Source organism: Dendropsophus ebraccatus, chromosome 7, assembly GCF_027789765.1.
Source record: "Dendropsophus ebraccatus isolate aDenEbr1 chromosome 7, aDenEbr1.pat, whole genome shotgun sequence".
NCBI lineage: Eukaryota > Metazoa > Chordata > Amphibia > Anura > Hylidae > Dendropsophus > Dendropsophus ebraccatus.
In genome coordinates, this window is record NC_091460.1 from 1,221,134 (window position 1) to 1,243,190 (window position 22,057).

The following is a 22,057-nucleotide window of genomic DNA, read 5'->3' on the forward strand; positions in this document are numbered from 1 at the left end:
GTATTCAGGGGGGATAATAAATAGTATTCAGGGGGAGTAATAACTAGTATTCAGGGGGAGTAATAACTAGTATTCAGGGGCAGTAATAACTAGTATTCAGGGGGAGTAATAACTAGTATTCAGGGAGGAGGGGGGAGTAATAACTAGTATTCAGGGAGGAGGGGGGAGTAATAACTACTATTCAGGGGGAGTAATAACTAGTATTCAGGGAGGAGGGGGGGATAATAACTAGTATTCAGGGGGAGTAATAACTAGTATTTAGGGGGGAGTAATAACTAGTATTCAGGGGGAGTAATAACTGTAGTATTTAGGGGGAGTAATAACTAGTATTCAGGGGGAGTAATAACTGTAGTATTCAGGGAGAGTAATAACTAGTATTCAGGAGGAGTAATAACTGTAGTATTCAGGGGGAGTAATAACTAGTATTCAGGAGGAGTAATAACTGTAGTATTCAGGGGAAGTAACTGTAGTATTCAGGGAGGAGGGGGAAGTAATAACTGTAGTATTCAGAAGGAGTAATAACTAGTATTCAGGGGGAGTAATAACTAGTATTCAGGGGAAGTAATAACTAGTATTCAGGGGGGAGTAATAACTGTAGTATTCAGGAGGAGTAATAACTGTAGTATTCAGGGGGGAGTAATAACTAGTATTCAGGAGAGTAATAATTAGTATTCAGGGGGAGTAATAACTAGTATTCAGGGAGAGTAATAGCTGTAGTATTCAGGGAAGGGGGGTCATAACTATAGTATTCAGGGGGGAGTAATAACTAGTATTCAGTGGGAGTAATACCTGTAGTATTCAGGGGGAGTAATAACTGTAGCATTCAGGGGGGGTAATAACTGTAGTATTCAAGGGGAGTAATAACTAGTATTCAGGGGGGGTAATAACTAGTATTTTGGGGGGGGGGGGGGTAATAACTAGTATTCAGGGGGAGTAATAACTGTAGTATTCAGGGGGGGGTAATAACTGTAGTATTCAGGGGGAGTAATAACTAGTATTCAGGGGGAGTAATAACTGTAGTATTCAGGGGGAGAAATAACTAGTATTCAGGGGGAGAAATAACTAGTATTCAGGAGGAGTAATAACTAGTATTCAGGGGGAGTAATAACTAATATTCAGGGGGAGTAATAACTAGTATTCAGGGAGAAGGGGGGAGTAATAACTAGTATTCACGGGGGGTAATTACTGTAGTATTTAGGGGGGAGTAATGACTAGTATTTAGGGGGAGTAATAACTAGTATTCAGGGGGAGTAATAACTAGTATTCAGGGGGAGTAATAACTAGTATTTAGGGGGAATAATAACTAGTATTCAGGGGGAGTAATAACTTTAGTATTCAGGGGGAGTAATAACTGTAGTATTCAGGGGGAGTAATAACTAGTATTCAGGGGGAGTAATACCTGTAGTATTGAGGGGGGAGTAATAACTGTATTCAGGGGGGGTAATAACTAGTATTCAGGGGGAGTAATAACTAGTATTGAGGGGGGAGTAATAACTGTAGTATTCAGGGGGAGTAATAACTAGTATTCAGGGGGAGTAATAACTTTAGTATTCAGGGGAGGGGGGTAATAACTATAGTATTCAAGGGGGAGTAATAACTAGTATTCAGGGGGAGTAATAACTAGTATTCAGGGGGAGTAATAACTTTAGTATTCAGGGGAGGGGGGTAATAACTATAGTATTCAAGGGGGAGTAATAACTGTAGTATTCAGGGGGAGTAATAACTAGTATTCAGGGGGAGTAATACCTGTAGTATTGAGGGGGGAGTAATAACTGTATTCAGGGGGGGTAATAACTAGTATTCAGGGGGAGTAATAACTAGTATTGAGGGGGGAGTAATAACTGTAGTATTCAGGGGGAGTAATAACTAGTATTCAGGGGGAGTAATAACTTTAGTATTCAGGGGAGGGGGGTAATAACTATAGTATTCAAGGGGGAGTAATAACTAGTATTCAGGGGGAGTAATAACTAGTATTCAGGGGGAGTAATACCTGTAGTATTGAGGGGGGAGTAATAACTGTAGTATTCAGGGGGAGTAATAACTGTAGCATTAAGGAGGAGTAATAACTAGTATTCAGGGGGAGTAATAACTGTAGCATTAAGGAGGAGTAATAACTAGTATTCAGGGGGAGTAATAACTGTAGTATTCAGGGGGGAGTAATAACTAGTATTCAGGAAGGAATAATAACTGTAGTATTCAGGGGGAGTAATAACTGTAGTATTCAGGGGAAGTAATAACTAGTATTCAGGGGGCGTAATAACTAGTATTCAGGGGAAGTAATAACAGTAGTATTCAGGGGGGGAGTAATAACTGTAGTATTGAGGGGGAGTAATAACTAGTATTAAGGAGAGTAATAACTGTAGTATTCAGGGGGAGTAATAACTAGTATTCAGGGGGAGTAATAACTGTAGTATTAAGGGGGAGTAATAACTGTAGTATTCAGGGGGGTAATAACTGTAGTATTCAGGGGGAGTAATAGCTGTAGTATTCAGGGTGAGTAATAACTAGTATTCAGGGGGGGTAATAACTGTAGTATTCAGCGGGAGTAATAACTAGTATTCAAGGGTAGTAATAACTAGTATTCAGGGGGAGTAATAACTGTAGTATTCAGGGGGAGTAATAACTAGTATTCAGGGGGAGTAAAAACTAGTATTCAGGGAGGAGGGGGGAGTAATAACTAGTATTCAGGGGAGGGGGTTAATAACTAGTATTCAGAGGTAGCAATAACTGTAGTATTCAGGGCAGGGGGGTAATAACTGTAGTATTAAGGGGAAGTAATAACTGTAGTATTCAGAGGGGTAATAAATTTAGTATTCAGAGGGATTAATAACTAGTATTCAGGGGGAGTAATAACTAGTATTCAGGGGGAGTAATAACTGTAGTATTCAAAGGGGGTAATAACTGTAGTATTCAAGGGGGAGTAATAACTAGTATTCAGGGGGAGGGGGGAGTAATAACTGTAGTATTCAGGGGGAGTAATAACTGTAGTATTCAGGGGGGGTAATAACTGTAGTATTCAGGGGGAGGGGAAAATAACTAGTATTCAGGGGGAGTTATAACTAGTATTTAGAGAGGAGGGGGGAGTAATAACTGTAGTATTCAGGATGGGTAATAACTAGTATTCAGGGGACTAGTAACTAGTATTCAGTGGGAAGCATTTACTGTAGTATTCAGGGAGATAGGGGAGTAATAACTGTAGTATTCAGTGAGAGGGGGAGTAATAACTGTAGTATTCAGGGGGGGTAATAACTGTAATATTCAGGGAGAGTAATAACTGTAGTATTCAGGGGGGGTAATAACTAGTATTTAGGGGGGAGTAATAACTAGTATTCAGGGGGGGTAATAACTGTAGTATTCAGGGGGGAGTAATAAGTGTAGTATTCAGGCGGGGTAATAACTAGTTTACAGGGGGAGTAATAACTGTAGTATTCAGGGGGAGTAATAACTAGTATTTAGAGAGGAGGGGGGAGTAATAACTAGTAATCAGGGGGGAGTAATAACTAGTATTCAGGGGGAGTAATAACTGTAATATTCAGGGGGGAGTAATAACTAGTATTCAGGGGGAGTAATAACTGTAGTATTCAGGGTGGGTAATAACTAGTATTAAGGGGGAGTAATAACTGTAGTATTCAGGGGGAGTAATAACTAGTATTCAGGGGGAGTAATAACTAGTATTCAGGGGGAGTAATAACAAATATTCAGGGGGAGTAATAACTGTAGTATTCAGGGGGAGTAATAACTGTAGTATTCAGGGGAGGGAGGTAATAACTATAGTATTAAGAAGGGAGTAATAACTGCAGTATTAAGGGGGAGTAATAACTGTAGTATTCAGGGGGGGTAATAACTATAGTATTCAGGGGGAGTAATAACTGTAGTATTCTGGGGGAGTAATAACTAGTATTCAGGGGGGTAATAACTGTAGTATTCTGGGGGAGTAATAACTAGTATTCAGGGGGGGTAATAACTAGTATTCTGGGGGAGTAATAACTAGTATTCAGGGGGGGTAATAACTATAGTATTCAGGGGGAGTAATAACTAGAATTCTGGGGGTGTAATTACTAGTATTCAGGGGGGTAATAACTAGTATTCAGGGGGGGTAATAACTAGTATTCAGGGGAGGGGGTAATAACTGTAGTATTCAGGAGGAGTAATAACTAGTATTTAGGAGGGGTAATAACTAGTATTCAGGGAGAGTAATAACTAGTATTCAGGGAGGTAATAACTAGTATTCAGGGGGAGTAATAACTGTAGTATTCAGGGGGAGTAATAACTGTAGTATTAAGGGGGAGTAATAACTAGTATTCAAGGAGAGTAATAACAAGTATTCAGGGGGAGTATTAACTAGTATTCAGGGGGGTAATAACTGTAGTATTCAGGGGGAGTAATAACTAGTATTCAGGGGGAGTAATAACTAGAATTTAGGGGGGAGTAATAACTAGTATTAAGGGGGAGTAATAACTAGAATTCTGGGGGTGTAATTACTAGTATTCAGGGGGGTAATAACTAGTATTCAGGGGGGTAATAACTAGTATTCAGGGGAGGGGGTAATAACTGTAGTATTCAGGAGGAGTAATAACTAGTATTTAGGAGGGGTAATAACTAGTATTCAGGGAGAGTAATAACTAGTATTCAGGGAGGTAATAACTAGTATTCAGGGGGAGTAATAACTGTAGTATTCAGGGGGAGTAATAACTGTAGTATTAAGGGGGAGTAATAACTAGTATTCAAGGAGAGTAATAACAAGTATTCAGGGGGAGTATTAACTAGTATTCAGGGGGGTAATAACTGTAGTATTCAGGGGGAGTAATAACTAGTATTCAGGGGGAGTAATAACTGTAGTATTCAGGGGGGTAATAACTGTAGTATTCAGGGGGAGTAATAACTAGTATTCAGGGGGAGTAATAACTAGTATTCAGGGGGAGTAATAACTAGTATTCAGGTGGAGTAATAACTAGTATTCAGGGAGGAGGGGGGAGTAATAACTGTAGTATTCAGGGGAGGGGGGTAATAACTGTTGTATGCAGAGGGAGTAATAACTAGTATTCAGGGGAGGGGGGTAATAACTGTAGTATTCAGGGGGAGTAATAACTGTAGTATTAAGGGGGAGTAATAACTAGTATTCAGCTGGAGTAATAACTGTAGTATTCAGGGGAGGGGGGTAATAACTGTAGTATTCAGAGGGAGCAATAACTAGTATTCAGGGGGGAGTAATAACTGTAGTATTCAGGGGGAGGGGGAGTAATAACTATAGTATTCAGGGGGAGTAATAACTGCAGTATTCAGGGGGGGTAATAACTGTAGTATTCAGGGTGGGTAATAACTAGTATTCAGGGGGAGTAATAACTGTAGTATTCAGGGGGAGGGGGAGTAATAACTGTAGTATTCAGGGGGAGTAATAACAAATATTCAGGGGGAGTAATAACAGTAGTATTCAGGGGGAGTAATAACTAGTATTCAGGGGGGAGTTTTAACTGTAGTATTCAAGGGGGGTAATAACTAGTATTCAGAGGGAGCAATAACTGTAGTATAAAGGGGGGTAATAACTGTAGTATTCAGGGGGAGTAATAACTAGTATTCAGGGGGAAGTAATAACTAGTATTCAGGGTTGAGTAATAACTAGTATTCAGGGGGAGTAATAACTAGTATACAGGGGTAGTAATAACTAGTATTCAGGGGGGAGTAATAACTAGTATTCAGGGGGAGTAATAACTAGTATACAGGGGTAGTAATAACTAGTATACAGGGGTAGTAATAACTAGTATTCAGGGGGAAGTAATAACTAGTATTCAGGGTTGAGTAATAACTAGTATTCAGGGGGAGTAATAACTAGTATACAGGGGTAGTAATAACTAGTATTCAGGGGGGAGTAATAACTAGTATTCAGGGGGAGTAATAACTAGTATACAGGGGGAGTAATAACTAGTATTCAGGGGGAGTAATAACTAGTATACAGGGGTAGTAATAACTAGTATTCAGAGAGGAGGGGGAAGTAATAACTGTAGTATTCAGGGGGCGGTAATAACTGTAGTATTCAGGGGGGAGGGGGGAGTAATAAGTGGAGTGAGGACATGACCTAAATTTCCTGGCTGAGCCCCGCCCACTACTGTCACATGATCCCAGGTCCTTCACCCCAATCTCTTCTCTCCTGCACTGCTGAGCTCCGCCCCCACATGTACTGGTCACATGATTGTGACATCATCACAGGTCCTACACCTCTAGCATCTACCAGATACAGAGCAGCTCCTGGTCCGGCAGTCACTGCTGTTGTGTTGTGTGTGGAGATCTCTGCTCCTCAGTGTGTGACCCCAGCAGTAAGGTAAGCTTACAGGAGGAGGGGTGTTACATTGTGTTACTATCAGTGTGTGACCCCAGCAGTAAGGTAAGCTTACAGGAGGAGGGATGTTACATTGTGTTACTATCAGTGTGTGACCCCAGCAGTAAGGTAAGCTTACAGGAGGAGGGATGTTACATTGTGTTACTATCAGTGTGTGACCCCAGCAGTAAGGTAAGCTTACAGGAGGAGGGATGTTACATTGTGTTACTATCAGTGTGTGACCCCAGCAGTAAGGTAAGCTTACAGGAGGAGGGATGTTACATTGTGTTACTATCAGTGTGTGACCCCAGCAGTAAGGTAAGCTTACAGGAGGAGGGATGTTACATTGTGTTACTATCAGTGTGTGACCCCAGCAGTAAGGTAAGCTTACAGGAGGAGGGATGTTACATTGTGTTACTATCAGTGTGTGACCCCCCCAGCAGTAAGGTAAGCTTACAGGAGGAGGGATGTTACATTGTGTTACTATCAGTGTGTGACCCCAGCAGTAAGGTAAGCTTACAGGAGGAGGGGTGTTACATTGTGTTACTATCAGTGTGTGACCCCCCCAGCAGTAAGGTAAGCTTACAGGAGGGGGGATGTTACATTGTGTTACTATCAGTGTGTGACCCCCCCCAGCAGTAAGGTAAGCTTACAGGAGGAGGGGTGTTACATTGTGTTACTATCAGTGTGTGACCCCCCCAGCAGTAAGGTAAGCTTACAGGAGGAGGGGTGTTACATTGTGTTACTATCAGTGTGTGACCCCCCCAGCAGTAAGGTAAGCTTACAGGAGGAGGGATGTTACATTGTGTTACTATCAGTGTGTGACCCCCCAGCAGTAAGGTAAGCTTACAGGAGGAGGGATGTTACATTGTGTTACTATCAGTGTGTGACCCCCCCCCAGCAGTAAGGTAAGCTTACAGGAGGAGGGGTGTTACATTGTGTTACTATCAGTGTGTGACCCCAGCAGTAAGGTAAGCTTACAGGAGGAGGGATGTTACATTGTGTTACTATCAGTGTGTGACCCCCCAGCAGTAAGGTAAGCTTACAGGAGGAGGGATGTTACATTGTGTTACTATCAGTGTGTGACCCCAGCAGTAAGGTAAGCTTACAGGAGGAGGGGTGTTACATTGTGTTACTATCAGTGTGTGACCCCCCCAGCAGTAAGGTAAGCTTACAGGAGGAGGGATGTTACATTGTGTTACTATCAGTGTGACCCCCCCAGCAGTAATGTAAGCTTACAGGAGGAGGGATGTTACATTGTGTTACTATCAGTGTGTGACCCCCCCCCCCAGCAGTAAGGTAAGCTTACAGGAGGAGGGATGTTACATTGTGTTACTATCAGTGTGACCCCCCAGCAGTAAGGTAAGCTTACAGGAGGAGGGGTGTTACATTGTGTTACTATCAGTGTGACCCCAGCAGTAAGGTAAGCTTACAGGAGGAGGGGTGTTACATTGTGTTACTATCAGTGTGTGACCCCAGCAGTAAGGTAAGCTTACAGGAGGAGGGATGTTACATTGTGTTACTATCAGTGTGTGACCCCAGCAGTAAGGTAAGCTTACAGGAGGAGGGGTGTTACATTGTGTTACTATCAGTGTGTGACCCCCAGCAGTAAGGTAAGCTTACAGGAGGAGGGATGTTACATTGTGTTACTATCAGTGTGACCCCCCAGCAGTAAGGTAAGCTTACAGGAGGAGGGATGTTACATTGTGTTACTATCAGTGTGACCCCAGCAGTAAGGTAAGCTTACAGGAGGAGGGATGTTACATTGTGTTACTATCAGTGTGTGACCCCAGCAGTAAGGTAAGCTTACAGGAGGAGGGATGTTACATTGTGTTACTATCAGTGTGTGACCCCCCAGCAGTAAGGTAAGCTTACAGGAGGAGGGGTGTTACATTGTGTTACTATCAGTGTGTGACCCCAGCAGTAAGGTAAGCTTACAGGAGGAGGGGTGTTACATTGTGTTACTATCAGTGTGTGACCCCAGCAGTAAGGTAAGCTTACAGGAGAAGGGATGTTACATTGTGTTACTATCAGTGTGACCCCAGCAGTAAGGTAAGCTTACAGGAGGAGGGATGTTACATTGTGTTACTATCAGTGTGTGACCCCAGCAGTAAGGTAAGCTTACAGGAGGAGGGATGTTACATTGTGTTACCATCAGTGTGACCCCCCCAGCAGTAAGGTAAGCTTACAGGAGGAGGGATGTTACATTGTGTTACTATCAGTGTGTGACCCCCCAGCAGTAAGGTAAGCTTACAGGAGGAGGGATGTTACATTGTGTTACTATCAGTGTGTGACCCCCCAGCAGTAAGGTAAGCTTACAGGAGGAGGGATGTTACATTGTGTTACTATCAGTGTGTGACCCCCCCAGCAGTAAGGTAAGCTTACAGGAGGAGGGATGTTACATTGTGTTACTATCAGTGTGACCACAGCAGTAAGGTAAGCTTACAGGAGGAGGGGTGTTACATTGTGTTACTATCAGTGTGACCCCAGCAGTAAGGTAAGCTTACAGGAGGAGGGATGTTACATTGTGTTACTATCAGTGTGTGACCCCAGCAGTAAGGTAAGCTTACAGGAGGAGGGATGTTACATATGCTGTGGCCCCTGTATGGTTTGGGGCCCCTGGCTGTGACATAAAGGCCTCGGTAGGACTAGACCCTCCTTGTGCTCCAGTTGTCTCCTCTTCTCCCCCAGACGCTCCTTCTCCTGAATGACCCCCCAAGGATGGAGAAGGACAGGAATGAGATCAGTAAGAGAATATTACACGTCACCTTGGAGATCATCCGCCTGCTGACCGGAGAGGTAACTTCTCTAGATTTCCACCATTGTTGTCTGGGCTCTTTGGCCCCTCCCTCCCTCCCCCGCTCTATGTTCTGGATCTGGTCTCCTCTTTGTAGGTGCGGTGGTCTCCAGCACTGACCCCAGTAGTCCAGATGTGTCTCCTCCTCCTCCTCACTAGAGCTCTATACAGGGGGACAATCTCCTCTTTGTAGTGAGGAGGAGGCAGGAATACTGGGCTCAGTCCCCTCATTGTCTCTCTCCATCCCCAGGATTACACCATAGTGAAGAAGACATGGGGGGAGGGTGTGGCCTTCCCCCAGGAGTCAGGAGGGCGGAGCAGGGCCCGGGGCCCCATCACGGAGCCTCCATCACTGATACATGAGCAGAAGATCCTAGAACTCACCCACAGGATGACTGAGCTGCTGACTGGAGAGGTGACACTGGGGAATGCTGGGAGATGATAGAGTAATCCAGGAGGCAGCAGGCTGGGGGGGATGACTGTGTGATCATTGTGTGTGTCAGGTTCCTATAAGGTGTCAGGATGTGGCCGTCTATTTCTCCATGGAGGAGTGGGAGTATGTAGAAGGACACAAGGATCTGTACCGGGGGGAGCAGCCGCTCATGATGGAGGATCAGCCGCCCGGCCTCACAGCACAAGGTAAGAGGAGACCTGTATATAGATAACTGTCACTTTCTCACCACATGGGGGCGTCTTACATGATCTCTTGGCCATTTATATATATAGTATAGTATTCATCCCAGTAACTGGCAGCCATGTTGTAGCCATAATCATGTGTAATCCGTATACGGGACGTCTTGGTGCAGATATCACAGGCCCTATTAGTGATATATATGGGATTGTCCACAGTGAATGAAGGATCCAAACCCATGAGGAGCCCCCATAGCATTATTCTTCCTCCAGCAATCTGTACAGACAGCACAATAGAATACAGCAAATTTACAATGTACATAATGTGAGCAAAGCAACGGGTAAGAGGCGAGATGCTGCAGTGGGGTGTGGGTGTGTGATGCTCTGTATCATCCGAGGCTTGTATCCTCCTGTGCATAGATATGCAGTGTGCTCAGTCGTACCTTGTGTAGTAGCCCATTGGCACCTTGTGTAGTAGCCCATTGGCACCTTGTGTAGTATCCCATTGGCACCTTGTGTAGTATCCCATTGGCACCTTGTGTAGTAGCCCATTGGCACCTTTTGTAGTAGCCCATTGGCACCTTTTGTAGTAGCCCATTTCATTGTGTATTTAGAACAAGACAAAGATTGATCTAAGGTTCCTTACAGATCTAGCATTCCCATGCTGTCTGTGCCGTAGTCTGCAAACCAGAAGCTCCCGGCATCATAATGAATTATGAATGCTACTTTTTTATGGACATGTGAATGGCCCCTTAGACAAAGACCCTCTGACACCATATTTATACTGGCCACACACTTATCACAGTCATCTAGGATTCATTTGGAATGTCTTTACTATTTCAGAGTAATCGTAGGATTGGGCTCCCCCTAGTGGCAGGCATCCCGGGGGATTGGGCTCCCTCTAGTGGCAGGCGTCCCGGGGGATTGGGCTCCCTCTAGTGGCAGGCGTCCCGGGGGATTGGGCTCCCTCTAGTGGCAGGCGTCCCGGGGGATTGGGCTCCCTCTAGTGGCAGGCGTCCCGGGGGATTGGGCTCCCTCTAGTGGCAGGCGTCCCGGGGGATTGGGCTCCCTCTAGTGGCAGGCGTCCCGGGGGATTGGGCTCCCTCTAGTGGCAGGCGTCCCGGGGGATTGGGCTCCCTCTAGTGGCAGGCGTCCCGGGGGATTGGGCTCCCTCTAGTGGCAGGCGTCCCGGGGGATTGGGCTCCCTCTAGTGGCAGGCGTCCCGGGGGATTGGGCTCCCTCTAGTGGCAGGCGTCCCGGGGGATTGGGCTCCCTCTAGTGGCAGGCGTCCCGGGGGATTGGGCTCCCTCTAGTGGCAGGCGTCCCGGGGGATTGGGCTCCCTCTAGTGGCAGGCGTCCCGGGGGATTGGGCTCCCTCTAGTGGCAGGCATCCCGGGGGATTGGGCTCCCTCTAGTGGCAGGCGTCCCGGGGGATTGGGCTCCCTCTAGTGGCAGGCGTCCCGGGGGATTGGGCTCCCTCTAGTGGCAGGCGTCCCGGGGGATTGGGCTCCCTGAGTCTTGTATGTCAGCCGGGGGAGGGAGTGTTCTGTGTGCTGGAAGCTGAGCCCTGTATGTCATTCGGTTGCAGCGGGTTGTTGGGACTCTGATTTAACATTCTCAAGTTTAACTTTGTGTTTGTTTCCAACCTACAATATTATAAATGTATCTACTTTGTGGTTTGAAATAAGTCTTAAAATCCATCTTTGATTCTAACAGAAAATTCCAGGGTGATGACTGAGGAGAACATCGTGCTATCGCTGAATTATAAAGAAGAGGATGAAGGTGCGGAGCAGCGCTCCTCAGGAGAAGCCCTCCTCCCCCTTACTGTACATCCAGGACGTCACACTACAGATCTATCATATAATCCTCCTGACCATGAGGAACCTTCTCCTGACCAATCACACACTGCGACCACAGGGACGGGGCACAGAGGGAGGAAACAAATGCAATGTGATGAATGTGGAAAAGAATTCCCCCAAACATCCGATGTTTTCACACATAGAATAATTCACGCAAGAAAGAAGCCATATTCATGTTCAGCATGTGAAAAATGCTTTATATATAAATCACATCTTTTCAAAGGCTATATAGGAGAGAAACCGTATTCAGATTTAGAATGTGGTAAAATGTTTCTACACAAATCCAATCTTTTTGAACATGAGAGAAGTTACACAGGAGAGAAGCCATATTCCTGTTCAGAATGTGGGAAAGACTTTATGTATAAGTCACAGCTTATTTCACATGGGAGAATTCACACAGGAGAGAAACCATTTTTATGTTCAGTATGTGGTAAATGCTTTGCAAAAAAATCAAATCTTATTTTACATATGAGAAGTCACACAGGAGAGAAGCCATATTCCTGTTCAGAATGTGGAAAATGCTTTATAAAAAAGTCACATCTTGTTATACATGAGAGAATTCACATAGGAGAGAAGCCGTATTCATGCTCAGCATGCGGTAAATGTTTTACAGATAAACCAAGTCTTGTTAGACATGAGAGAACTCACACAGGAGAGAAGCCATACACATGTTCAGAATGTGGGAAATGCTTTACACACAAAGCAAATCTTGTTATGCATGAAAGAATTCACACTGGAGAAAAGCCATATTCATGCTTAGAATGTGGAAAATGTTTTATAAATACATCAAACCTTGTTTCACATAAGAGAAGTCACACGGGGGAAAAGCCGTATTCTTGTTCAGAATGTGGAAAATGTTTTACAAATACATCAAGTCTTGCTTCACATAAGAGAAGTCACACAGGAGAAAAGCCATATTCATGTTCAGAATGTGGAAAGGGTTTTATGTATAAATCATGTCTTGTCAGACATGAGAAAATTCACATAGGAGAGAACTCAAATTTGTATTCAAAAGGTGGGAAATGTTTTACAGATAAAACAAGTCCTGTTAAACATGAGAAAAGTCACAGTAATGGTGTAGGGCCTACGTCTGGTCAGTAATGGTAAAAGGCCTACGTCTGGTCTGTACCGGTGCAGGGCCTACGTCTGGTCAGTACTGGTATAAGGCCTACGTCTGGTCAGTAATGGTATAAGGCTGACGTCTGGTCTGTACCGGTGCAGGGCCTACGTCTGGTCAGTAATGGTATAAGGCCTACGTCTGGTCAGTACCGGTATAAGGCCTACGTCTGGTCAGTACCGGTGCCGGCTTACGCCTGGTCAGTACCGGTGCCGGCCTACGTCTGGTCAGTAATGGTGCCGGCCTACGTCTGGCCAGTACCGGTGAAGGGCCTACGTCTGGTCAGTACCGGTGAAGGGCCTACGTCTGGTCAGTACCGGTGAAGGGCCTACGTCTGGTCAGTACCGGTGAAGGGCCTACGTCTGGTCAGTAATGGTGCCGGCCTACGTCTGGCCAGTACCGGTGAAGGGCCTACGTCTTGGAAGTACCGGTGCGGGCCTACGTCTGGTCAGTACCGGTAAAGGGCCTACGTCTGGTCAGTACCGGGGCGGGCCTACGTCTGGTCAGTAATGGTTCCGGCCTACGTCTGGTCAGTAATGGTATAAGGCCTACGACTGGTCAGTACCGGTGCGGGCCTACGTCTGGTCAGTACTGGTGCCCGCCTACGTCTGGTCAGTAATGGTATAAGGCCTACGTCTGGTCCGTACTTGTATAAGGCCTACGTCTGGTCAGTACTGGTATAAGGCCTATGTCTGGTCAGTAATGGTATAAGGCTGATCTTATACCGGCCTACGTCTGGTCAGTAATGGTGCCGGCCTACGTCTGGCCAGTACCGGTGAAGGGCCTACGTCTGGTCAGTACCGGTGAAGGGCCTACGTCTGGTCAGTAATGGTGCCGGCCTACGTCTGGTCACTAATGGTGCCGGCCTACGACTGGTCAGTACCGGTGAAGGGCCTACGTCTGGTCAGTAATGGTGCCGGCCTACGTCTGGTCACTAATGGTGCCGGCCTACGACTGGTCAGTACCGGTGAAGGGCCTACGTCTGGTCAGTAATGGTGCCGGCCTACGTCTGGTCACTAATGGTGCCGGCCTACGACTGGTCAGTACCGGTGCGGGCCTACGTCTGGTCAGTAATGGTGCCGGCCTACGTCTGGTCACTAATGGTGCCGGCCTACGACTGGTCAGTACCGGTGCGGGCCTACGTCTGGTCACTAATGGTGCTGGCCTACGTCTGGCCCCCATTGCGTTTTGTTCTCGGGTCTTTTTTTTCTCAGATTTCTGACCCTTCATCCGTGTTACTGCTGTAAGATTTTATACAGGAATAAATCACATATACTACATATACTTTACCCCTCTGTGTGTTTATTTATGGGAACTTGAAAAAACTTTACAGATTTTTTTTTTTTTTTTTTTTAGTTTTTTTAAACTTTAACTTTTTTTAACTTCTCATTTTATCTATTACCAATTACTGCTCCAAATGATAAATCCTAAACACCTTCCTCGAGCGCAGCCACGGGGCGCAGGTTCTACAGTGGTGGCAGTACAGATACATATATACTTAGAGGGTACAGTCACTCTCCTGCTCATTACAAATTGCAGCATGGACACCGCACGGCTGAGAACACCTGTGCGCATGAACGTCAATTATATTAAACTCAGAAGGGATTTATGCTGCAGAACTATAATAATGTTCATGTAAAAGTTTAAAATATATCGGAGAATAGGAATAATTTTTGTTCTTACATATTTTTGTTTGTTGTTTTTGTCATTTGGCCAATAAGGGGGGGGGGGGGTAGTATAGAGAAGAGAGCTGGGGACTGGAGCTCCCAAATCCTCCCAGCAGCCCCCGGATATGCTCAGCAGCACCTGCATACTCTCACCAGCCCCCCGGATCCTCTCGGCAGCACCCTGATCCTCTCACCAGCCCCCCGGATCCTCGCAGCGGCACCTGCATACTCTCACCAGCCCCCTGGCGACTCTCGGCAGCACCTGGATCCTCTCAGCAGCCCCGAATCCTCTCTGCAGCACCCGGATCCTTTCAACAACACCCAGATCCTCTCAGCAGCCCCCGAATCTTCTCAGCAGCCCCCGAACCCTCTCGGCAGCTCCCGGATCCTCTCAGCAGCTCCCGCATCCTCTCACCAGCCCCCCGAATCCTCGCAGCGGCACCTGGATCCTCTTAGCAGCACCCTGATCCTCTTAGCAGCACCCTGATCCTCTCGGCAGCACCTGCATACTCTGACCAGCCCCCCGGATCCTCTCAGCAGCCCCCTGATCCTCTCGGCAGCCCCCTGATCCTCTCGGCAGCACCCTGATCCTCTCGGCAGCACCTGCATACTCTCACCAGCCCCCCGGAGACTCTCACCAGCCCCCGGAGACTCTCAGCAGCACCCGGATCCTCTCACCAGCCCCCCGGATCCTCTCAGTGGCATCCAGATCATCTCAGCGACACCCGGATCCTCTAAGCCACACCCGGATCCTCTCAGCGGCATCCTGATCCTCTCAGCGCACCCGGATCCTCTCAGCGCCATCCTGATCCTCTCAGCGGCACCCGGATCCTCTCAGCGCCATCCTGATCATCTCAGCGACACCCGGATCCTCTAAGCCGCACCCGGATCCTCTCAGCGGCATCCTGATCCTCTCAGCGCACCCGGATCCTCTCAGCGCCATCCTGATCCTCTCAGCGGCACCCGGATCCTCTCAGCGCCATCCTGATCATCTCAGCGGCACCCGGATCCTCTCAGCGGCACCCGATTCCTCTCAGTGGCATCCTGATCCTCTCAGCGGCACCCGGATCCTCTCAGCGGCATCCTGATCCTCTCAGCGGCACCCGGATCCTCTCGGCAGAACCCGGACACTCTCAGCAGCACCCGGATCCTCTCACCAGCCCCCCGGATCCTCTCAGCGGCATCCAGATCATCTCAGCGACACCCGGATCCTCTAAGCCACACCCGGATCCTCTCAGCGGCATCCTGATCCTCTCAGCGCACCCGGATCCTCTCAGCGCCATCCTGATCCTCTCAGCGGCACCCGGATCCTCTCAGCGCCATCCTGATCATCTCAGCGACACCCGGATCCTCTAAGCCGCACCCGGATCCTCTCAGCGGCATCCTGATCCTCTCAGCGCACCCGGATCCTCTCAGCGCCATCCTGATCCTCTCAGCGGCACCCGGATCCTCTCAGCGCCATCCTGATCATCTCAGCGGCACCCGGATCCTCTCAGCGGCACCCGATTCCTCTCAGCGGCATCCTGATCCTCTCAGCGGCACCCGGATCCTCTCAGCGGCATCCTGATCATCTCAGCGGCACCCGGATCCTCTCAGCGGCACCCGATTCCTCTCAGTGGCATCCTGATCCTCTCAGCGGCACCCGGATCCTCTCAGCGGCATCCTGATCCTCTCAGCGGCACCCGGATCCTCTTGGCAGAACCCGGACACTCTCAGCAGCACCTGGATCCTCTCAGCAGCTGGAGCTATCACTTATTAGATGCTGCTGTCAGCGCTGATAGCGACATGCAAATGATATGACATTCAAGGATAAGCTCTGATTTTTACTAAGATGTAACTTTTACAAGCAGAAATTCAGACTACGAACCGGGAACCATGTAATCTACATGACCTGCTGCCATTGGTGGTCCAGACTGCAGAGAGGAGGAGCCAGATGAGTTGGCCGGAAGGTGCGCTTGGTGTTCCTCAGGTATCGCAACTGGTGACTTGGCTGGAAGGCGCGGTTGGCGTTCCTCAAGTGTCGCAGCCGGTGACTTGGCTGGAAAGCACGCTTGGCAGTCTTCAGGTGTCGCAGCCAGATGAGTTGGCTGGAAGGCGCACTTAGCGTTCCTCGAGTGTCACAGCCGGTGACTTGGCTGGAAGGCGTGCTTGGCGTTCCTCAGGTGTCGCAGCCGGTGACTTGGCTGGATGGCACACTTGGCGTTCCTCGAGTGTCACAGCCAGATGAGTTGACTGGAAGGCGCACTCGGCGTTCCTCGAGTGTCACAGCCGGTGACTTGGCTGGAAGGCGTGCTTGGCGTTCCTCAGGTGTCGCAGCCAGATGAGTTGGCCGGAAAGTGCGCTTGATGTTCCTCAGGTGTTGTAGCCGGATGAAGTGGCTGGAAGGCACGCTTGACATTCCTCAGGTGTCGCAGCCGGTGGCTTGGCTGGAAGGTGCGCTTGGTGTTCCTCAGTTGTCACAGCCGGATGAGTTGGCTGGAAGGCGCGCTTGGCATTCGTCGGGTGTCACAGCCGGATTAGTTGGCCGGCACAGCACATCACCCTGCAGTCTTCTCTCACCAAGTTCCTAGACAAGCATTGACCTTTCTGACCTGTGAATCCAGCGTTTTATTTGCCAAGACAGTCTGCAAACAGCTGACCTTCATGTCTCCTCTTCCTGGTCACTCATCTCTCTCGGCCCCTCCCCCCTCCATAGGATATAATGGACACAGCAGAACCCATCTTTACTTGCTTCTCTGTAATGAAGACGGTTTTGCCTGATAAAGAACAGATAACGAGTGTTGTTGTACTATTGATTTCTGCACAAAAAAACCCACGACAGTTATACTTTAACAAGGAAATTATAGAAAAGCATGAACAAGGTACATGAGCGTCCGAGATTGCAAAATTGTACAACGATATGCGCAATATTGAAGAAAAAAAGAAGAAATAAAGGGGTTGGATGCTGCAAAAGGAGTCACAAAGGTATGAAAGCGACGGTCACGAAGATGTAGTATGAAGAGTATGAAAGACGGTCACGTATTCTGGAAGATGTAGTATGAAGAGTATGAAAAGGACGGTCACGTATTCTGGAAGATGTAGTATGAAGAGTATGAGAGCGACGGTCGCGTATTCTGGAAGATGTACTATCAAAAGTATAAGAGCGACGGTCATGTATTCTGGATGATGTAGTATGAAAAGGACGGTCGCGTATTCTCGAAGATGTAGTATAAAGGATGAAAGCGAGGGTCACGTATTCTGGAAGATGTAGTATGAAGAGGATGAAAGCGAGGGTCGCGTATTCTGGAAGATATAGTATGAAGAGTATGAAAGCGAGGGTCGCGTATGAAAGCGAGGGTTGTGTATTCTCGAAGATGTAATATGAAAGCGAGGGTTGTGTATTCTCGAAGATGTTGTATGAAGAGGATGAAAGCGAGGGTCATGTATTCTCGAAGATGTATGAAGAAGATGAAAGCGACAGTCATGTATTTTGGAAGATGTACAGTAGTATGAAAGCGAGGGTCACGTATTCTGGAAGATGTAGTACGAAGAATGAAAGCGAGGGTCACATATTCTGGAAGATGTAGTATGAAGAGGATGAAAGCGAGGGTCACGTATTCTGGAAGATGTAGTATGAAGAGGATGAAAGCGAGGGTCACGTATTCTGGAAGATGTAGTATGAAGAGGATGAAAGCGAGGGTCACGTATTCTGGAAGATGTAGTATGAAGAGGATGAAAGCGAGGATCGCGTATTCTGGAAGATGTAGTATGAAGAGGATGAAAGCGAGGGTCGCGTATTCTGGAAGATGTAGTATGAAGAGGATGAAAGCGAGGGTCACGTATTCTGGAAGATGTAGTATGAAGAGGATGAAAGCGAGGGTCGCGTATTCTGGAAGATGTAGTATGAAGAGGATGAAAGCGAGGGTCACGTATTCTGGAAGATGTAGTATGAAGAGGATGAAAGCGAGGGTCGCGTATTCTGGAAGATGTAGTATGAAGAGGATGAAAGCGAGGGTCACGTATTCTGGAAGATGTAGTATGAAGAGGATGAAAGCGAGGGTCGCGTATTCTCGAAGATGCAATATGAAAGCGAGGGTTGTGTATTCTCGAAGATGTATGAAGAGGATGAAAGCGACAGTCATGTATTTTGGAAGATGTACAGTAGTATGAAAGCGAGGGTCACGTATTCTGGAAGATGTAGTATAAAAGATGAAAGCGAGGGTCACATATTCTGGAAGATGTAGTATAAAAGATGAAAGCGAGGGTCAAGTATTCTGGAAGATGTAGTATAAAGGATGAAGAGTATGAAAGTGACGGTCATGTATTTTGGAAGATGTAGTATGAAAGCGAGGGTCACGTCTTCTGGAAGATGTAGTATAAAGGATGAAGAGTATGAAAGTGAGGGTCACGTATTCTGGAAGATGTAGTACGAAGAATGAAAGCGAGGGTCACGTATTCTGGAAGATGTAGTATAAAGGATGAAGAGTATGAAAGACGGTCACGTATTCTGGAAGATGTACTATCAAAAGTATAAGAGCGACGGTCACGTATTTTGGAAGATGTAGTATGAAAAGGACGGTCGCGTATTCTCGAAGATATAGTATAAAGGATGAAAGCGAGGGTCACGTATTCTGGAAGATGTAGTATAATGGATGAAAGCGAGGGTCACGTATTCTGGAAGATGTAGTATAAAGGATGAAGAGTATGAAAGTGAGGGTCACGTATTCTGGAAGATGTAGTATAAAGGATGAAGAGTATGAAAGACGGTCACGTATTCTGGAAGATGTACTATCAAAAGTATAAGAGCGACGGTCACGTATTTTGGAAGATGTAGTATGAAAAGGACGGTCGCGTATTCTCGAAGATATAGTATAAAGGATGAAAGCGAGGGTCACGTATTCTGGAAGATGTAGTATAATGGATGAAAGCGAGGGTCACGTATTCTGGAAGATGTAGTATGAAGAGGATGAAAGCGAGGGTCGCGTATTCTGGAAGATGTAGTATAAAGGATGAAGAGTATGAAAGACGGTCACGTATTCTGGAAGATGTACTATCAAAAGTATAAGAGCGACGGTCACGTATTTTGGAAGATGTAGTATGAAAAGGACGGTCGCGTATTCTCGAAGATATAGTATAAAGGATGAAAGCGAGGGTCACGTATTCTGGAAGATGTAGTATAATGGATGAAAGCGAGGGTCACGTATTCTGGAAGATGTAGTATGAAGAGGATGAAAGCGAGGGTCGCGTATTCTGGAAGATGTAGTATAAAGGATGAAGAGTATGAAAGACGGTCACGTATTCTGGAAGATGTACTATCAAAAGTATAAGAGCGACGGTCATGTATTCTGGATGATGTAGTATGAAAAGGACGGTCGCGTATTCTCGAAGATGTAGTATAAAAGATGAAAGCGAGGGTCACGTATTCTGGAAGATGTAGTATAATGGATGAAAGCGAGGGTCACGTATTCTGGAAGATGTAGTATAATGGATGAAAGCATCGAAGGATCGAAGATGTATGAAGAGGATGAAAGCGACAGTCATGTATTTTGGAAGATGTACAGTAGTATGAAAGCGAGGGTCATGTATTCTGGAAGATGTAGTATGAAGAGGATGAAAGCGAGGGTCACGTATTCTGGAAGATGTAGTATGAAGAGGATGAAAGCGAGGGTCGCGTATTCTGGAAGATGTAGTATGAAGAGGATGAAAGCGAGGGTCGCGTATTCTCGAAGATGTATGAAGAGGATGAAAGCGAGGGTTGTGTATTCTCGAAGATGTATGAAGAGGATGAAAGCGACAGTCATGTATTTTGGAAGATGTACAGTAGTATGAAAGCGAGGGTCACGTATTCTGGAAGATGTAGTATAAAAGATGAAAGCGAGGGTCACATATTCTGGAAGATGTAGTATAAAAGATGAAAGCGAGGGTCAAGTATTCTGGAAGATGTAGTATAAAGGATGAAGAGTATGAAAGTGACGGTCATGTATTTTGGAAGATGTATGAAAGCGAGGGTCACGTCTTCTGGAAGATGTAGTACGAAGAATGAAAGCGAGGGTCACGTATTCTGGAAGATGTAGTACGAAGAATGAAAGCGAGGGTCACGTATTCTGGAAGATGTAGTATAAAGGATGAAGAGTATGAAAGACGGTCACGTATTCTGGAAGATGTACTATCAAAAGTATAAGAGCGACGGTCACGTATTTTGGAAGATGTAGTATGAAAAGGACGGTCGCGTATTCTCGAAGATATAGTATAAAGGATGAAAGCGAGGGTCACGTATTCTGGAAGATGTAGTATAATGGATGAAAGCGAGGGTCACGTATTCTGGAAGATGTAGTATAAAGGATGAAGAGTATGAAAGACGGTCACATATTCTGGAAGATGTACTATCAAAAGTATAAGAGCGACGGTCACGTATTTTGGAAGATGTAGTACGAAGAATGAAAGCGAGGGTCACGTATTCTGGAAGATGTAGTATAAAGGATGAAAGCGAGAGTCACGTATTCTGGAAGATGTAGTACGAAGAATGAAAGCGAGAGTCACGTATTCTGGAAGATGTAGTATAAAGGATGAAGAGTATGAAAGTGACGATCACATATTCTGGAAGCTGTAGTATAAAGGATGAAAGCGAGGGTCACGTATTCTGGAAGATGTAGTACGAAGAATGAAAGCGAGGGTCACGTATTCTGGAAGATGTAGTATAAAGGATGAAAGCGAGGGTCACGTATTCTGGAAGATGTAGTACGAAGAATGAAAGCGAGGGTCGCGTATTCTGGAAGATGTAGTATAAAACATGAAAGCGAGGGTCGTGTATTCTGGAAGATGTAGTACGAAGAATGAAAGCGAGAGTCACGTATTCTGGAAGATGTAGTATAAAGGATGAAGAGTATGAAAGTGACGGTCACATATTCTGGAAGATGTAGAAGGAAGGATAAAGAGTATGAAAGCCAGGTTCACGTATTCTGGAAGATGTAGTATGAAAGCGAGGGTCGCGTATTCTGGAAGATGTAGTATGAAGAGTATGAAAGACGGTAACGTATTCTGGAAGATGTAGTGTGAAGAGTATGAGAGCGACGGTCACGTATTCTGGAAGAGGTAGTATGGAGAGTATGAGAGCGATGGTCACGTATTCTGGATGATGTAGTATAAAGGATGAAAGCGAGGGTCACGTATTCTGGAAGATGTAGTACGAAGAATGAAAGCGAGGGTCGCGTATTCTGGAAGATGTAGTATAAAACATGAAAGCGAGGGTCGTGTATTCTGGAAGATGTAGTACGAAGAATGAAAGCGAGAGTCACGTATTCTGGAAGATGTAGTATAAAGGATGAAGAGTATGAAAGTGACGGTCACATATTCTGGAAGATGTAGAAGGAAGGATAAAGAGTATGAAAGCCAGGTTCACGTATTCTGGAAGATGTAGTATGAAAGCGAGGGTCGCGTATTCTGGAAGATGTAGTATGAAGAGTATGAAAGACGGTAACGTATTCTGGAAGATGTAGTGTGAAGAGTATGAGAGCGACGGTCACGTATTCTGGAAGAGGTAGTATGGAGAGTATGAGAGCGATGGTCACGTATTCTGGAAGATGTAGTATGAAGCGTATGAGAGCGACGGTCACGTATTCTGGACAATGTAGTATCAAGTATGAAAGCGACGGTCACGTATTCTGGAAGATGTAGTATGAAAAGTATAAGAGCGAC

General features: G+C 46.2%; 2 protein-coding genes across 2 annotated transcripts in view; one reads left to right on the forward strand and one right to left on the reverse strand.

Annotated features, from left to right (window-relative positions):
- The window catches only part of LOC138797158 (zinc finger protein ZFP2-like), a 427,215-nt gene that overhangs the window by 243,811 nt on the left and 161,347 nt on the right, over positions 1-22,057 (reverse strand). The window lies entirely within an intron of this gene.
- On the forward strand, positions 6,208-13,598 carry LOC138797160 (oocyte zinc finger protein XlCOF22-like). Its single transcript, XM_069976985.1, has 5 exons — positions 6,208-6,316; positions 9,005-9,112; positions 9,361-9,525; positions 9,614-9,749; positions 11,457-13,598. The coding sequence occupies exons 2-5, from the start codon at positions 9,035-9,037 to the stop codon at positions 12,698-12,700; spliced, it is 1,623 nt and encodes a 540-aa protein (XP_069833086.1). The 5' UTR covers positions 6,208-6,316; positions 9,005-9,034; the 3' UTR covers positions 12,701-13,598.